General features: G+C 35.4%; 1 protein-coding gene across 2 annotated transcripts; it reads left to right on the top strand.

Moving 5' to 3' along the window:
• The first annotated feature begins 1,360 nt into the window (after positions 1 to 1,360).
• Positions 1,361 to 12,817, top strand: LOC137942118 (folylpolyglutamate synthase). Of its 2 annotated transcripts, XR_011110477.1 has the most exons (17): positions 1,361 to 1,706; positions 1,879 to 2,021; positions 2,171 to 2,236; positions 2,344 to 2,453; positions 2,996 to 3,056; positions 3,342 to 3,425; positions 3,557 to 3,613; positions 3,990 to 4,050; positions 4,326 to 4,372; positions 4,835 to 4,912; positions 5,052 to 5,213; positions 5,304 to 5,627; positions 5,721 to 5,799; positions 5,938 to 6,090; positions 6,493 to 6,641; positions 6,764 to 6,876; positions 12,514 to 12,817. XR_011110477.1 is itself a non-coding variant. In XM_068787809.1 (16 exons), exons 1-16 carry the CDS (start codon positions 1,697 to 1,699, stop codon positions 6,821 to 6,823), a joined length of 1,644 nt encoding a protein of 547 aa, XP_068643910.1. In that variant the 5' UTR covers positions 1,361 to 1,696; the 3' UTR covers positions 6,824 to 7,126. The 2 variants fall into 2 exon arrangements, 1 of the variants encoding a protein (XP_068643910.1); XM_068787809.1 differs by lacking the exon at positions 12,514 to 12,817 and having other exon boundaries at positions 6,764 to 7,126.
• Positions 12,818 to 18,656: the final 5,839 nt, after the last annotated feature.

Consider the following 18,656-nt stretch of genomic DNA (forward strand, 5'->3'; position numbering starts at 1 on the left):
AGTAGAAAAATATCAAAGGCTTGTTGGGAAACTCAACAGTAACCAAACCATATTTAGCATATGTTATAAGTGTGATTAGTCAGTACATGCATAAACCATAAGTTATTCATTGGGAAACTTTGGAAAGAATTCTCTGATATTTAAAATGAGCTCCTGGCAAGGGACTTCTATATAAATTCATCCATTAATTAGGATTGTCATTCATCACTGTCCCATTTATTTGTCACTAATCAATAAATGCATATTATTATATTTGTTACTAATTCTTTATTTATTATTAATTATTATAGTTGTCATTTCTTGATTCTTATTAATTATTTTATAAAAATAAATGTTATTTATAATTAATATTATCAATTGATATCAATATTATTTCTAAAAATGTTATTATTTTTTATTATTACTATTTTAAATTATATATTACTATAAAAGTCCCATTGATGATAAATATGTATACAAAACATACTACCATATAAATTAATTAAATTTACATTATGTTGTTAATTATTTAATAAATATATTAAGCATATGTTCATAATTGAAATTATAATAAATATAGACATTATTTTATATTAATTAATGAATTGTTACTAATTATAATAGTTGTCGATTGTTATTAATTATTTTTATAAACTTAATTTCATTAATAATTAAACATATGTTTGATATTAATATTATCACTAAATAATAATGTTGTCATACCTATTAATCATTAATATCAACTATTATTTCTAAAATTTATTATTATTATTTATCTATTTACTATTATTATTATGATTATTTTATTCTATAAATTATTATAGGAGTCATACTAATCATAAAGTTTGTAAATAAAACATACTATCACATGGATTAATTAAATTTACATCATGTTGTTAATTAATTGACAAATATATTTATGATATATTCATAATTGATGAATATAATTACTGTAGACATTATTTGCTATGAATTACTGAATTATTAATAATTACCACATGAATTACTATTATTAATAGATGCTTAATTTTGCTAAACTTATTAGTTATTATTACCAATTATTATTTAAAAAAAATTATTGATTATTATTATCCATTATTATATTATATATTATATATTATTACAGGATTCCTATTGATTATAAATTTAAAAATAAAAATATATTCCGATCCTGCCCGACTCTCATAATTAAGGCCAAGTCGGACACTAGGGGCGATTTTGCCCTATAAAACCGACCCTACTCCCTTATAATCCGGGTCGACTTGCCCGAATTGTGACTCGACCCAGCAAGTTGCAAAACTGTGGTATCGACTAATACATTCCCCTGTATCGGCCGATTCTTCTCCTACATCGATCCTCGAGGTGAAATCAATACATATCTCAGCCGATAAGCTATACGTATCGGCGATATACCCGCCCGTTCCCCAAAGGTTAGGAAGGAGACGGTCAAGTGCAGGAAAGCCTCCACGTGAGCTCGCCGTTATCCGATACGAAAGGCGGCTAACCCGTACTGTGAAGTTGAAAATCTCAGAGAAGGGTACTTGCTTTTAACGAACTCGATGCAACACTCAGCTTTTGCCCCCGGCATATGCTGTTCGCCTGTTTCCACTGACTTGACGTACTACGGACGCGGATATCTTTAGTACGAGGGCTCTTTTCTGATTTTACTCATCGAAAACTTCTCTGCTTCTTTTCTATTTGGCAGTTTCAGCTGGACATGGATGGAGGTATCTCGTTTCGTTTGTGCGTCCTTTGTCGATTCCATGAATGCCCAGGATCCAACACTTTTTACTCAATCTATTCATGCGAAAATTAACAAAAGACAATGTTGTTATGTTTGTTTTAAATGGGACTTTGAATTACTCAGTTCCTTTTTGTGATTGTGCTGGGCTACTGTAGACGATGGATCGCCGCGTCAACAACTTTCTCAGTCGGCATATGAAGAAGCTCTGGATGCACTGTCCTCTTTAATTATAAGGCGTACTCGTGCTGATGGGTCCAACAAAGGGGATCGGTTTGATTTGTTGTTTGATTACTTGAAGGTATATCCCCTGTGTCGAGTGGAATGGGGATGCCGTGCTTTTATTTCGTCTTGAATTTTGTTGTGTATTTGCAGTCCGCCTCTTAAGTGTCTTGTGGTTGTATATATGTTGACATTAAAGAGATCTTTGTTTATTATGTGGATGAATAGATATTGGACTTGGAACGACCTATTTCTGAGATGAAGGTTATCCATGTCGCTGGCACTAAAGGAAAGGTAGTTCCATTTCATTGTTTCCGGTGATTACTCTTGTTTCTGATGCTTTCAGAAATAAGGTCTTTGAAGAATCTAACGCGTTTAATGAGTCAAATGTATTCATGCAGGGATCCACTTGCACATTTGTAGAATCTATTCTGCGTCACTGTGGCTTTCGAACTGGACTTTTCACTTCTCCCCACTTAATTGATGTTCGAGAAAGATTTCGATTAGATGGGTGGGTTTTATGGTCACCAAATGTGGTTTGTTGCAACTGCTCTTTCATCTCTCTTCCCCTCCCCCTCATCTCTCGTATTATTCATGTTTCACTATTAAGAATTGATGTCCCAAAACATGTTACAAAGATTAAATTGATAATTACGTAGCACTCACTCTGCTTATCTCCCAAGTAATAAAGCGTTGTCCACATGTCATAATCTAGGATTCAGTGCTGAATCTTGTATTCAAGAAATTGTTTCAAGGAACACTCAACTAAGTCCATAGAGCACCTCTTCCTTTCCATTACGTTATTCACTTTACCATGGATGGGAGATGACAACATAACCGGTGCACCTTCAGTCCTGGGTACATGTGCATGCAGGCTTATGGCCAATATTTACGAATGCAACAATCTAAAGTTGCATCTAATTAGATGAAAACTCCCAGTATACCAAGCTCAATAAGTTATCTTTTCTGACATCTTGTGTCTTATTCACAATTATGGTGGTTGTATATCTGATTATAGGAGCATGAAAATTTCAATTTTCTTGCCTCTTGCAGAGTGGAAATTTCTGAAGAGAAGTTCCTTGCATACTTCTGGTGGTGCTGGGATAGACTGAAGGTAAGCATGCTTGCCTTAAAGGACAAACGACTACTGACTGCTATAGCCAGTAAAAAGCAGGCAACCAAATCAACATTACATACAATGAAACCCACACAGCATGAAAACTTAAGTGTTTGGGCACGCCCATGGTGTTTTTCTGATGTGCAGGATGATATGCAAAAGTTTTATGTAGATTGAGTTGGTCTGTTTCTTTACCTTTTTATCTCTTGTGGTCATTGTGTTTTTTGGCCTGCCCTAGAATGTGACCTGTACTAAATCATCAATAATATCCACGGTTTTTAGGAGAAAACAAATGAGAATGTGCCCATGCCAAACTACTTCCGATTCCTTACATTACTTGGCTTCAAGATATTTGCAGCAGAGCAGGTACATATATCCTCCTTTTGTTTCTTTAAAAAAGAGTCTATCTAATATTTGTACCCTCTTTCTTTTTATATTAAATGGAGACGGAAATATTATAACCTTATGTTACTGCCAACATTCTACCTCTGGAGCAGGTGGATGTTACCATTTTGGAGGTTGGTTTAGGAGGAAAATTTGATGCAACTAATGTGGTAAATAATTTCTTCTGGTCCTATATTGTACTTTATTTGAGGAAGAGTGAGGGGAAATATTATGGTGTTTCTTTCTGGGATTTTAATACAAGGCAAGGCTAGAATATTTCAGGTGGAGTGGCATGGTTCTGCTCTGAGCTCATTGATTGTAGGGTCTTATCAGTCTTTGGACAAATTTTACAATTGTATAGTCCTATTTGTTTAGTTTTTGGATTAAATGTAAATCAATGCATCTATTCCAAGCTGTGAGGCTACTGACAGGATAACTAGGATCATCTGATTTACTGGACCTGGTTTTGTCTATTATTGGATGCTTCAATCAGTGAGTCTTGTTTGAAAGGAGTAAATGGCTTGATAACTTTTCGTTATGTTTTAGGTGAAGAGACCAGTTGTCTGTGGAATATCTTCCTTGGGATATGACCATATGGAAATCCTAGGTGAGGAATGAATACATTGGTTCTCTTTCTTTTCTTTTGCTAAAGATAATTTTTCTCAGTCCCTTTATTGTTACAGGTAGAGGTTTTGAAGCTTTTTCACTTTTTTCTTTTTCTTTTTCTATTTTTTGTCTCATGCAAAGACCCAAAATTCTGATTGATGTATTATTATCAGCAGAATTCATGGTGCTGCATATCTTGTGGGAGCCATGTGCTTATCAATTGCTTATTGTTGTCATTCTCCTTTTCTTTTATACTTAATTGTCTTGTTTGAACAGGAAATACTCTTGGTGAAATTGCTGGAGAGAAAGCTGGAATATTAAAGGTATTCATTGGTAGAACTTCATTGAAATCTGATAATCTGCAAAACTAGGCAATGAGTCTTCTCTGTTATTGGAAAATATTTCATTCCTTGTGCAATAGTCCTTAGTTTGAAAATTAACTGTGATTTTAGTTGGTCTAGAGTGAAGGGCATCACTTGTCTCAATATTTTTGAAGCTGACCTAGAGTAATCTTTGTAACAAAGAGACACTTATATTAATCCATCCGCTGGTGGTATTGACGAAGTAGCTAGAAATTGTTCTATGGAGCATCTGCAGTCAGATCTTTCATGTCCGGTGGTTCCTAAATGCAACTTGTACGATTTAAGAATTCTTGTCTCGGGTTTGGACTTCCTTAGACGTCTTGTTGTTGTTGTTGTTGTTGATGTAGACATATATGGATATTTTGTTTATCCTCATCTCAAAATTCTCATCCATGTATTTCTTGGTATATTACTTCCATGCAGGATGGAGTGCCAGCATTTACAGTCTCCCAACCAGAAGAAGCAATGACAGTAATTGAGAACAAGGCTGCTCAGTTAGGTGTAAGTAGGACAACTAAGACAAATACATTGTACAATATGTTTTGTTCATATGCTTATGTGGTCTAATCCACATTAAACTGTTGTGGAAATCCACTTTGGAATCCTCCAACTAATCTGTATACTCAATACTTCTTTGTAGGTGCCTTTACAAGTAGCCCCCCCTTTGGACATTGGTTTACTTAATGGTCGGCAACTTGGACTTCAAGGGGACCACCAATGTCTAAATGCAGGACTTGCAATTGCCCTATGTCATACTTGGCTTCAGAAAACAGGACACATCAAAGACACAGACCTAGACCAGGTTGTATGTTCTATTCTGAGATCTTTGCTTCTCTTCACCCTATTTTGCTTGAGATTTCTTTTTAATATTAGTGGCTTGCCCCCAAAATAGAGCTATCTAGCTGATGAGTTTGTCAAAGGACTTGTAATGGCCAAATTACAAGGTCGGGCACAGGTGATCATTGACCCACATGCTGATACACAAAGTGAGGGTAGTTGTAAATTTGGAGGTCTCGTTTTCTTTTTGGATGGAGCACATAGTCCAGAAAGCATGGAAGAGTGTGCAAAATGGTTTTCCCAAGCTGTGCAAGAAGACTTCCAACAACTTTCTGCAGACAAGCAACATTATAGTATTCACAACATCAAACAAGATGAGGAACAAAATCTCCCAACTGACTTGATTAAAGAGGCATGCAGTGTGAAAAAACCCGAAAGGGTAAGACAATATGCTTCATTCTTACCCTGGTCATAGTTTAAGATATTCAAACCTACCAAACAGACTGAAGTAAGCATTTGAAACAAGCTGCAGATATTGTTGTTCAATTGCATGTCAGTGCGGGATCCTCAATTGCTTCTTCCACGGCTACTAAATGCTTGTGCTAGTCATGGTAGAACAACTTTCTTGTGTTGGTTTCGTCCATGATTCCTTAAATATTTGTGTTTGAATTAGTTAGTTGGGTATATGTGGGTTAAACCACCTATGAGTTTACTGATCTTATCTGGGTTTTCCTCATATGTAATTTCAGGAATCTATTTCCAGAAGGCCCTTTTTGTTCCCAACCAGTCTGTGTTCAACAAGGTTGGGACCCATGCATTACCTGCAAGTGATCCTCTGGTTGATTTGTCATGGCAACATACACTACAAAGAGTGTGGGATAATCTTCTTTTGGCTAGCAAAGGTATCTTAGTATCCTTTTTTTCTGATGATCACTATATATTAATCACTTTGGAGACATTATTACTCAACATTTTATGCATTACTTTTTAAGGATTTTATTGTTAGGTTGTGTGCATTCATAAGCAGGCTGTTTACTGTTAAATGCATTACTTTTTTAAGGATTTTATTGATTAGGTTCCTACATGCTACATGTATGTCCAGTGTTTCAGGTGTCTTTTATTCTTCTGAACAGCCAAAATATCCGGTTCATGGTCTCTTTAGTCCTAGTTGTCTTTACTCTATACAGTGTACTGTCCTACATGATTTAATCTGTTACGAGTGGCATCTATAAATTTTGCCTTCATATGACTTTGCTTTTAAGTGGATGTCTACATGGTTGGCTTGTTTTGTCTCTTCAAAACAGCCACAGGTTCTACAGATGCTGTTGGAAAAGATTCAGAATATTCGAGCAACACTGATGACTCCAAGACCAGCGCAGTGTTTTCTTCCCTGCCATTCGTACTAAAGTGGCTTAGAGACAGTAGTCAAGAGAACCGGTCCATTCGTTTCCAGGTAAAATGCCCGCTTTCAGATTCTTTGTTTTGAAAGAGTAAGCCTTCAAATTAAATTGAATATACATTTTAAATAAAAATGAAAATACACTTATGACATCCAGTTAAACTATGGTCTGTCAGGTTCTGGTGACTGGCTCTTTACACCTGGTGGGTGACTTGTTAAGATTATTGAAGAAGTGAAACCTTGACGGATTGTAGGGGTTGGATACTGATTATTTGCTGCCCCATAACCGGTAAGCTTGTTTCATGCTTCTGTAAGTTTGCTTAATTTTCTTTTACTCATCAAGGGGTTTACAGACTCAAAACCTCCTCTTCTATTTGTTGTCTCAAGTAAATTTGGATGTAGTTTACAGACCAGTATGGTCAGACCTTAGCCCCTCAAGAACTTTCAAACCCCTTTTGGACAACCTGTAATATGTTCAAATCTGCCAAAAACCAGATCGTATCAATTGGATCCAGGTTTTATTACCAGGCTTAATGATAACAAAGGAATTTATATTGAAAAAAAAGGGGAGAAGGAGTCATTAGCTAGTAGAGTTTTTTACAGGAGCAAGGAGGATGCACAAAATAGAAAATAAAACACAAATATTGAGTTGACTTCCCCCTCTCATCTAATTTTTGTTTTAAATAAGTTTGATTACAAAATGAAACTAAAAAAACAATATAGTATAAAATAAACCTCTCTACTAGAATAGGAAACTACCAAAGCTAACTTTTAACTAACCTAGGAAATCAGTAGAACTAGTAATCTAAGGACTCCAAAGAGGGACGAGTTCCTCCTCTCATTCAAGCACCCTATGTACAATTTAAGGGACACCTTTACCTCTCATAATCCCCATAAATTCCTCCAAGTCTTTCTTACCCAGAGACGACTCCTCCTATAAAAGACATAATTTTCTCTATTAAGTGAGATGGTGCCTAACATTCCACCTCGTTTGGAGACACTTGTGTTAGTTGAAACACAATCCCTTGGTTTGACGAACTTCCATATTTTTTAGATGAGCTTTTTAAAGGGTCTTTGGCTCTCTCCAACAACCATATTATTTCTATATTATTTGATTTGGGTCTTCTTGTTTTATCAAGAGATGACCTGATACCTTTGTTCAAGCATACAAGCTAATTCTATGGTCTCCGCTAAAGTATTAGGCTTGCAATTTGCACATCCACCACTAAATCAGCCTCGAATATGCTTACAAAACAATCTACTTATGTCATTTCCAACCAACCACACAAATAGCTAACATTTCAAACTCTTCTTGGTTGGCCTTCACCACACTAGTTTGACTTAGCTTTCTGAGGACAAAATCGAAATTTTGATAGTCCAAAGGTCTAAATCTAATGGACAAAGCTTTGACATATGAATCTCAATTTAGATAAGGCTAGGACCTCAATTTAGATAAGGCTAGGACCTCAATTACAGCTTGTACCATGGGAGGATGTCACACTCTGGATGGAGGGAGGGCTTGCAACACAATTTGGTTCATTGTGGTGTTGTGAAAGACGAAGAACTACTAGGCTTTATAAGCCTAGTCGACTAGACCATCTTCAGTTTTGTACTTAGCACAAGCATATTGAGCATGTCAGATTTGGAGGTGACCGTGAAGAGTATTAGATAGTTCTTTTGGTAGAGTGATAAGAACCTCGTCAAGGTCTTATCTTCTCAGCTTCCAAAGAAAGATCTAATGCTCTTCTAGGCAAGGGAGAAAGAGAGAGAGACTAAGTGGGAGAAAAGTAGAGAGAGGGAGATGAACTTTAGGAGAGGGAGAAGAGAGCAAGGCAAGAGATACTTAAGGAGTAGGCTACATTGATTTTTCCTTCAACCAAGACCCTTATTTATACTTTTGTCATTACATGTTTAAGGAAACTCCTCAATTAATTAGGCTTCCCAATTACATTACTCAATCAATTAAACTCACTAATTATATCAATCAAAGGGAGATAATAAAACCAAGGGAGAGAATCTAGGAAACTTCTAAATCAATTACAATCTTATCTTCTATAGATTCTTTAACAAACTAAAATAGAAATTTTAGGGTTCCATCAAAAGAAGGAAGGCAGGACTCCCATTTCTACCATTGACTTTTAACTTTATTTCCACTTGTGCCCTTGAGTATCATTTTCCTCTTTTACCCCCTATGCATGTGCATGAATCAACAAGTGTGCCACATTTTTTCTCTTGCTTCTTCTTCCTTCTTCCTTGATTTTTTGGAAATTTGAGGGTTCCTATCATTCCAACCCTCCTGAAGATCAACCTTGTCCTCAAGGTTAAAAATTCGAAAAACGAAAAAGGAAATCATCCTCATGTTTCCACATGGTTTCTTCTAGTCGGTTTTCATCCCATTGAATGAGGACCTCTGTATGGAAGTGAGAGTCATGTCGTACTCGAGGTTTCTTTAATATCGCCAATGGAAGAGTGATAGAAATGGTTTGTGCTTCTCTGAGTCATTTTTTTTAGTTGAGAGACATGGAATACCAGATGGATGGTGGATTCATTTGGTAGCTATAAATAGTATGCCATTTTTTCCAATTCATTGGAGGACTTTGAAAGGTCCAAAAAAATTTGGAGCAAGTTTTTTATTCTGTTTAACGGCCAATGATTGTTGTTGATACAGTTGGAGCTTGAGGTAGACCTAATCGCCTACGAAAAACTCAACTTCCTTGAGTTTGTGGTTGTGTTGACTCTTCATGTGTTGTTGCGTTAAGGCAAGATGGCGCTTGACTAGTTTCAAGGTCTAATCTTGATCTAGCAAGTCTTCTTCTAGAGCAGCGATATGTGTGGAGCTTTTCACATATGATGAAATGACTAGGGGAGGTTTATAATATACAACTTCAAAAGGAGACATCTTCAAGGAAGAATGATATGAATTATTGTAAGAGTATTCTGCCAAAGGAAGAATGATACGAAGTGTTATAAGAGTATTCATCCACAAGTAAGTACAACTGAACTCTTTTGCATATGTGACCCAATGTCAATTTATTGTCGTAGTTGAAACATAGACCTTTTCTTTGTTTTTTATCCATTTCTTCAAGGGAGAGCCTCTTGAATGGCCTTCGAGTTTGACCATCCCAAAAAGAAGTGTTACTCCAAGCATGAGGAATTGTGGTTTGGATGGATTGAGGGAGAGGTCCCTTAGGTCGGAAGCGTAGGAGGGACTTTTTCTTCTTGTATGTGAGTTTGGTAAATTGCTTCTAAGAGTTATAGGATGGAATACCCTTACCTCAGCTGAAATTTCTGGTTTAAGGCCTCCAATGAAGCTACCAACTTGAATATGCTCTAGCCAATGGACTCGGTTGGCAATGCGTTCAAATTCAGTTTGGTACTCTTTGACAAAGCCGATTTGCTTGAGCTTTGCAAGAAGATAATTAAAATCTTGATACTTCATTGGCCCAAACCATATGTGAAATGCTTGTACAAACTCATGCCAAGTGATAAGAGAGTTAGTACAGTTGTGCCATTGGAACCATCGTTTCTAGAAGGAACGAAACTAGAAGCACTTTTTGGTTTTCTTTGGTTTGTTGAAAAGCAAAAAATTGTCAACCATATAAGCCCACTCCAATGGGTCATCTTTGGGTTTATACTTTGGAAAATCTATTTGGGCCATGGGAGCTTGTACGGATCCACTTCTTGTATTCATGGTTTCGTATGGGAGAGAGTGGTAGTCAAAGGAAGGTGACTTAGAATGGGAGAAATGTTGGTGGGGCATAGATTGTGTAACATGAGGATGATCAAGAGGATAGGAAGTGGAATATGGTGGTTGAGGGTAAGTGGGTAGGGTTGTGGTTGGAATAGTCATGTAATGGGGAAGATGATGGAAGGTAGAAGAGTTGTGATGAGGAGGAATATTTGGAAGAGAAGGGGTAGGTAGGATTGGTGGTGGAAGGGAGGATAACTTACTAAAAATAGGTTTGTTTGAAGCTTCATGACAAGGGGAAGAAGGTCTTGCATTCCACTTTTCCAAAAAAAGCTTGAAACATGGTGGTCAATTGTTATAATTTTCCTTGCAAACTTGAGATTTCATCAATCAAGTTTTCTTGGTTATACACTTGAGCAACAACCATCTCTTGTAATTGAAATTCTATACTTCTTGCATTGACTATGTTGATGATAGAGGCCAAAGAAAGGTCTTATCTTCTCACCTTCCAAAGAAAGAATTAAGGCTCTTCTAGGTAAGGGAGAGATAGAGATAGGGAGAGAAAGAGAGAGAGAAACTAAGTAGGAGAAAAAGGGAGAGAGGGAGACGAGCTGTAGGAGAGGGAGAGGAGAGTAAGGCCAGAGAGATTTGAGGAATAGACTTGATTGATTTTTCCTTCAACGAATATCCCTATTTATACTTTTTCCATTACATGTTTAGGAAAACTCCTCAATCAATTAGGCTCCCTAATTACATCAATCAAGGGAGATTATAAAATCAAATGAGAAAATCTAGGAAACTTTTAAATCAATTACAATCTTATCTTCTAGAGATTTTTTAACAAAAGAAAGTAGAAATTCTAGGGATCCATCAAAAGAAGGAAGGTAGGACTCTCATTTCTACCCTTGACTTTTAACCTTATTTCCACTTTTATTCTTGAGTATCATTTTCCTCTTTTACCCCCATGTATGTGCATGGGTCCACATGTGTGCCACTTTTTTTTTCTTGCTTCTTCTTCCTTCTTCCTTGATTTTTTTTTTAAAAAATTTGAGGGTTCCTATCATAGATGGGGCAAGCTCCCTTCTTAGGTTGGTCAGTTTTCTTTGACTTGAACATGGGTGGACGATTGCAACTAGTTGAATAGGTTTTGTATCATGGTTTAGAGAAGTTGGTTCTCACTATAAAAAAATTTGGTTTATTACTCCAAGATTATAAATCCATTTGTTGCATTGTGATTCTATCTAATCCTTGCATACATACAATCTTCTTATTGTAGTATACAACTAATGTCATCTCTAAGATTTCAAATATGGTAATAAAGTGTACACTTGGTGATACTAGGCTGGCATGGGATAAAAGAGATTGCAATCTAGCCCAAAAAAAATGAAAAAAAGTCACCTATGAACAAGAATACTTGGGCTTCCTTCTTTGCTTCTCTAATCGTAGCTTTAATACAAATTGTTCACATTTGGAGAAGAGAAGAGGTTTCTAGTTATGACAGTAATGAAATTTATCACGAAAAAGAAGTTCTTGAGGCATGGTAGGGTGCATGGATTGTGGTAATGCAAGGTTATATTATGAGTGGAAGTCAGATAAAAGAGAAGAATGGATGTGAAAAGGGCTGAGTTGGATTGATATTGGGCTGAAGTGGATGATGGTTTTGCATAGTTGAAGTGGGGAAATTGTAGATATATGAGATGGAGAAGGATAGGTTGGCTAGGTGAGGATAGAGTGGGTAATAAAGGTGGTGGTAGAGTGGGAGGATGGACTTGTGCAAAAACTAACCTTGAAGAAGACTCTTTCCCTAGTAAATGAGTAGATGTTAGAGCCAAACTTGAAGTCTTTTCCTCTTGGCATTACTTCATCCACATAGAGACTTCATCTAGCCTTGTCATAATGTTGGAGACCTAGTCCCCAAATACTTTAAATTGAGCTAGAGGTCCGACAAAGTGCTTTAAAAATGAACATAGTCGTGTGGTTTTCATCTACAAAATAAATGATTGCAATTAAAGGATTCATGCTTCAAAGGTGTCCAAACCAACTATATGTTGTGTTTCAATTTTCAACAAAGAATACACATGTGGATCCCTGTATTCATTAGAAGACACACCCACAAACTACAAAAAAAACGATTGCACATCTCATAGAGGAAAATCTGTGAGATAGTCTAAATTATAGTTATAGAGAAATTATCAAAGAATGGATTGAGATTATGGAATTTCATTGAATTATTTGCAGGCATGACAAGGAAAGGAGGTTGTTCAAGAGGGAATTCAGGAGTCGATGGCCGGTGCATACAATCTAATCCCTTTGTTGATATTAAGATCAAAGAGATAAATCTAGGTTGCTATGCAATATTTTTATTAGGCTTCAACAACTCTTCATCTCATTTCATGCACAATTTATTGGTTTTAAGTATGCATGGCAATTGGTACTATTCATTGATCTTACATTTTTGAAAGACTATTATAAAAATACGATACTCTCGAGTATAGTACTTAATGAGAATAACTAGATTTATCTAGTTATTTATTTTTGGTAGTTCTTGGTGAAACTGAATCAAATTGGGTGTGGTTCTTATCACAATTGAAGATTATACTACAAGAACATCAACTTGTGACATTTTATCTCTAATTTGTTATGTTGGTTTGGTGCAATTTGTAACTAGCATTTTTTCAAATTATCATACGATTTTGTGTGCATCAACCTATGAATTTTTTTTATAAATTTTCTAAATTTTGCTATAAGAAATGCAAAAAGGGTGGTTGAAGGACTATTTTATGATGTTGCATGTTCAACTAGTATTGATAACTTTAACATTTACATGAAAACCATTAGAGACACTTTTTTAATACATATGATTGGATAATCAATTTTTGAACTTGATCATTGGGTTAAAGAATTTTCCTTATGGATGTCAATATATGCAATTAATGACTAATGTGGTAGAAAGTTTCAATAATAGATACTAGAAGCATGTAAATTATCGATACTTCAAATGATTGACAAGGTAAGATTGAAGTGAATACAACTATTTTATCTGTGAAGTGAAGAGTCAAAAGCTTGGACAAAATCACTTACTAAGTGGATGAATTCTATTATATAAGGAGTGGTTCAAGAAATCACTCAACAATTGACATAGATAAAACATATTGCAAGGGTATGTGAACTAACAAGAAGAAACATAATTGAATATTGTTCTAAGTATTATATGACTAATCTATGGAGGTTAGCCTATAAATCCTTTGCAAATGAGTGTATGAATGGAACACAAGTTGCAATTTTTTGTCAAACAAACGACAATAATATTGGATACTTTGAGAAATTAGACAACCAAAATGAACGCTTTAAACATTTTATATACTTCCATTATAGTAGTTTGTTGAGTACCTAACTAATACTATCCAAAAGACTGGCCTATCAGGAGCGAAAAACATAGGTACTTAACCCAGGACCATAACATCACACCCATCGTCGTGAGGCCGACGCCCACGGCGGCCTACACTAGAGACGGCCTACTTCTGTCGACATCCCTAATGTGCGGGAACACCCTCAGGTCGCCCCTTCCGCTTATAGTGATTGCCCATGGTGCTGGAACACACTCTCGTCGCCCCTTCCACTAGGTCACCCCCTCCGCCCAGGGCTACATACCTCCACACGCCGCTTGCAGCACACAGGAATCGAACTTGCGACATAGCGCTAGCTCTGATACCAAATGTTAAGCACCTAGCCAATACTACCCAAAAGATCGGCCTGTTAGGAGCGGAAGACATAGGTACTTAACCGCAGGACCCTAACATCACACCCCGCCCGACTCAAGCCGACGACCTCGACGGGTCACTAGTCGTAGCGCTCGCGCGTTGTCCACCCGGCTTGGAGACAACACCTCCAACGCCGTTGCTGCTACACTCGGGATTCGAAGTCGGGACATAGCGCCTGCTCTGATACCAGATGTTAAGCACCTAACCAATACTACCCAAAAGACCGGCCTGTCAGGAGCGGAAGACATAGATACTTAACCCAGGACCATAACATAGTCCTTATCTAAATCTACCTAAAAGAAAGAGAATTGAGTCATAAGCATCACTGGAGCCAACTTTGCATTGCAACAAGCGTGGAAATATCCAAGGCCATAATTGAGCGACATGAAATGCAATAATCTGAATTATATATATTATTATTAAGTTTTCCTATTATTGTAAAAATTATGAACATTTTGGTTCTAGTTTGTTTAGATAATATTCTCTAAATTTAATTGATAAACATAGCTTATTTTTAAAATTATCGATAAATAGGTACTACATAGAGTGTATCTCTTATTTTCTTTACTCACATTTATATGGTTCATATATTTTATATATGGAACTTAATATGTATGATCTATTATCATATTCTTACCATATTAATCTTTTAAAATTAACTTTTCACAACAATCTACAATTTTATTATATCCTACCTTGTATTAGATATTCTAATTTGTCAGCATTTAAAGACTTTGAACTTTGTCAACATTGATAGTGATATAGTAGTAGATGAAGAACTATTTTAATTTATAAAAGATAAGTATTAAGATAGTAAATTGGTCATTGTTTAAAAAATTGAAAGTCATGCCAATGAAATGGTATATGTGTGGTTATAATTTGTAAGATTAACTTGTGAAATCAAGTTGTCATTGCATGCATATGAGAAAGAATATTATATAAAAAACTTATCAAATCTAATCTAGAAGAATTGCTTAATCTGTCATACTTATCATACAATTTTTTCAGAAGCACAATATGTATGGACAAGATTGGAATTTTAAATGTTAACAAAAAATAGGCTAAAACGTACTTTTGACGGGAAAAAATTATCTTTACATATATTGCATTATGATCTTACCAATGGATCAATTGTGATTTTATGAATTGGTTACTTATAGAAGAAAGTGCTTGAGGGTATTTTTGTAGAAGATTATTTTCTTTAACAGCCATTAATTAATTTTATTAATAAAGGGGTTAGAAATTATGACTTTGTCTTTCATTAGGGTTGACTAAAAGAAAACTTTGTCAACGAGAACTATTGTTTGCCCCAACACTTGCACTTAGCTTTTCCTTTTGTTTGTTTTTTTTTTTTTTTTTTTTTTTTTTGTTGTGAATCGAACATGTTCATAGAGATGTTGGAGTTCTGAGTAAAGGTGAATTCTAACAAAGAGCTGACAATCTATGAAGAGGCCAAGATTATCTTTCTAGTTCGATTCTTGGGATGAATGAGAAATTGGCGATAGGTGTGCATCCAGAAGCTTTCAAGGATTTGTCAATTTTAGTTTACTTATTTTTAATCTGTGTATCCTTCTTGAACTACACAATGCTCTACGAAGTTAAAGTCGTTATTTTTTTCTTTTTTGGGATAATAATTTGTTATTCCCTTGTCCATTGTTTCCCTCACTTTCATTAGGCCTCCCACTAGCCCACGCAACAACTTTATTTAGCCCATGCCAGTGCCAATAGTAGCCCCCTCACCAACACCATAATTCCTAAACTCATACTAACCTTAGTTATATGTGATTGAATCACACATTCAAGAATTGGAGGCTCAATTTGACTAAAACTTCACTCGCTCTCAGTGACAATGGCTAGCTCAACACTTCAACAAGTCCACTAACCACACTACTTGTTGATAACACTTCCCAATTTATTAGCTGAAGTGGGTGGATCTATTACAGTTCAAGAAAATGAGTCTATCACTACTCAAGATCTTGACTTTGGCCCGTTCAAACTCATATCTTTGCCTACACCTATGAACCAGTTGCCAACAAACCCAATGGCAATGTCAAACCACTAATCTCTTGTCTTGATCACCCAACTTATCAATTTTTCAGGGATATTAAACTACAAGTGGGTTGCTTCATAGTTGTGCAAAGAAGGCACTCCATCTATTAGCTAGCAAACCGAATTGGGTGCTAAAAATTTCTCCTTGCACACAAAAGGTGCCTCCAATATACTTGTGCATGAGATTGAATGGCTTTTTGGCATCTTTGTTGGTTGACCACAACTCTTACTACTAATGACTTTTGGGGACCTATCACCTGAGTATTATTCAGTTCTCTTTTGAATGCAAAAATACAAGCTCTTGGTACATCGGATGACAACCATAACATCAACCATATTCGAGCCTCGAGTCTCAGGTTCCTCAAAGAAGGGTAGAATGTTAGCTGTCAATTTACAAGCGTATTTGGTAATTGTTGTAAGGGACAATTTAGTGAAACTTGTATAAGTGGGTTAAGGAGACAGAGAAAGTTCACATGTAGTTCATGTTTGCTGACGTGGTTTCTCAAGAGGGAGGGAGGCAAGGGGTGGGGGAGCTAGGGTGTTGAATTGAGATTCTAAATCAAAATTTTTGCGTTTATGCAAGGTGCAACCAAAATAAATGATTAGAAAAATCAAAGCACACACACAACCATAAGGAGACAAAGATTTTTTATTTTCAATATTTTCCTATTGTTAGTCACTCCCCCAATAACCCTTGCTTAGAAAATTTTAATAATTGATCATACAAAGAGATTTTAGGCACTCTTTATGACGCATACAATCACTAATTACACAAATTGATCTCTCCCCTAGAGATTTAATTACATAACTAGATTTTGGCACTAGTGGTTGCTCCCTTTCTAGATTATAAGTTCTAGAATGCCAATTGATCTAGCTTTAAGGTACTGGAGAACATCTAGAAATAAAATGTATAAAAATACAAAAGAGAAAATAAAATTTATTACTTCCGTTTGGAGAGATAGCCTTCTCCAAGTGAGATCTTCCAGATCTTTAAGATTGTGAGACAAATCGTTTAGAGCTTGATGGAACAATGTATGTAAAGAGAATGAAAAGAAAAGGAAGGTTTGGGTAATTTTGAGCCTTTTCTAGTCTAAAGCTAAAAAAAAATTCTAAAGGTTTGGTACGCTAATAGAAGCTCAACTTGATCCTCTACGAGTTTTGGGGCCTATTTATATGTTTTTCATCCTAACTATATTTTTTAGGTTCCCTAAGCTTGTTGATCAATCATAGCATCGATCAACAAGATTTCCTATCTTTTAGAAAACCTGATTGCTTAATCGATCCTACTCGATTGATTGAACATTTTTTGAAGCCGTGGTACTATAGAAGTCACTATGATTAATCATGGTAAGGGGTAAGATTTATCGTGCTCTATGTTCGTTTTTGGTAGACTTTTGTTCAATCGATCAAGCCAATTAGTATGATTGATCAAGCTTTATAGTTTGATATGACTGAACGTAGTATGATCAATCAATCCAGTCCAGATGATCGATCATGCTTTATAGCTCATTCTTGAAAGATATTGTATGATTAATCAAGCCAAATAGGTTGACTGATCATGCTTTATATTGTTTGTTAGACTACGCTTTGGATGATCGATCATAACTAACAGTATTAATCATGCTTGATTGAGCATTCTATTGTCTTGAGTTTTTTTCATAAACCTCGTAATATATGTGTTGGAAGGCACATGTCTAAAATACATAAATAACCCTGTTAATAGCATATATTCAACCTACTTTTTTGTTATCATCAAAATAATGGAGACCAACATGATTTTACCATTTTGTCTAATAGTTCAATTCAATACGAGAAGATAATAGATACCTTGTTGACATAGGTCTCTAAAGTAGAAGTTACCTAAAAGGAAGTTGTCATGAATGTAAACGTTGTGATCATCTATCTCATTGAAAGAATTAAAGATCATCTTGAAAATGGTTTCTCTTAGTATCATCTCTCCATGCTCCTATCTACACCCTCTTGCTTTATCATTTTTGTCTTCTGGTTCAAGTATAAAGGATCACAACACATAACACACCAATGACCAACCTTTTTTGATCCCTTTGGAATTCCTTTTTTTCAAAAAAAAAAAAAAAAACATTAGAGACTTGTGTGAAAGCTATAGGTTGTAAAAGATATATACAATAGTATTTTAGTTATATTTAGATACTTTACATTTAAAATCATAAATGAATGTTTAATCTCGTTTTATACATATGTTATTTGTCATTTTTCTATTACTAGCATCATGTCCCATGCATACATTTCAGTGTTTTTAGTATTAATTTAATGTATGTTTATATCTTTTTGGGCTTCTAACACACGACTTTCATATTTTCTTGAACCCAAACAATTACTTACAAGTTATGCCACTTAAAGGATAAGTCTAAAAATAAGTTATGATATGAGTTTTTCAAAAAAAAATATGGATAAATAGAAATAAAGCACCTTAAAATTTTATAGTTTCTATAGTTAAAATAGGTATCTTGTCTTGTAGTCTATATGGCAAGATATCCTAGCATGAAATAAGATAAAATATGTCTCATAAAACTTTCTTATATTTTCAAGATG

This window comes from Aristolochia californica, unplaced genomic scaffold (genome assembly GCF_029961685.1).
Source record: "Aristolochia californica isolate CCGP_79_NKW_82.1479 unplaced genomic scaffold, dmAriCali1.0.hap1 SCAF_10, whole genome shotgun sequence".
In the NCBI taxonomy this organism is placed as follows: Eukaryota; Viridiplantae; Streptophyta; class Magnoliopsida; order Piperales; family Aristolochiaceae; genus Aristolochia; species Aristolochia californica.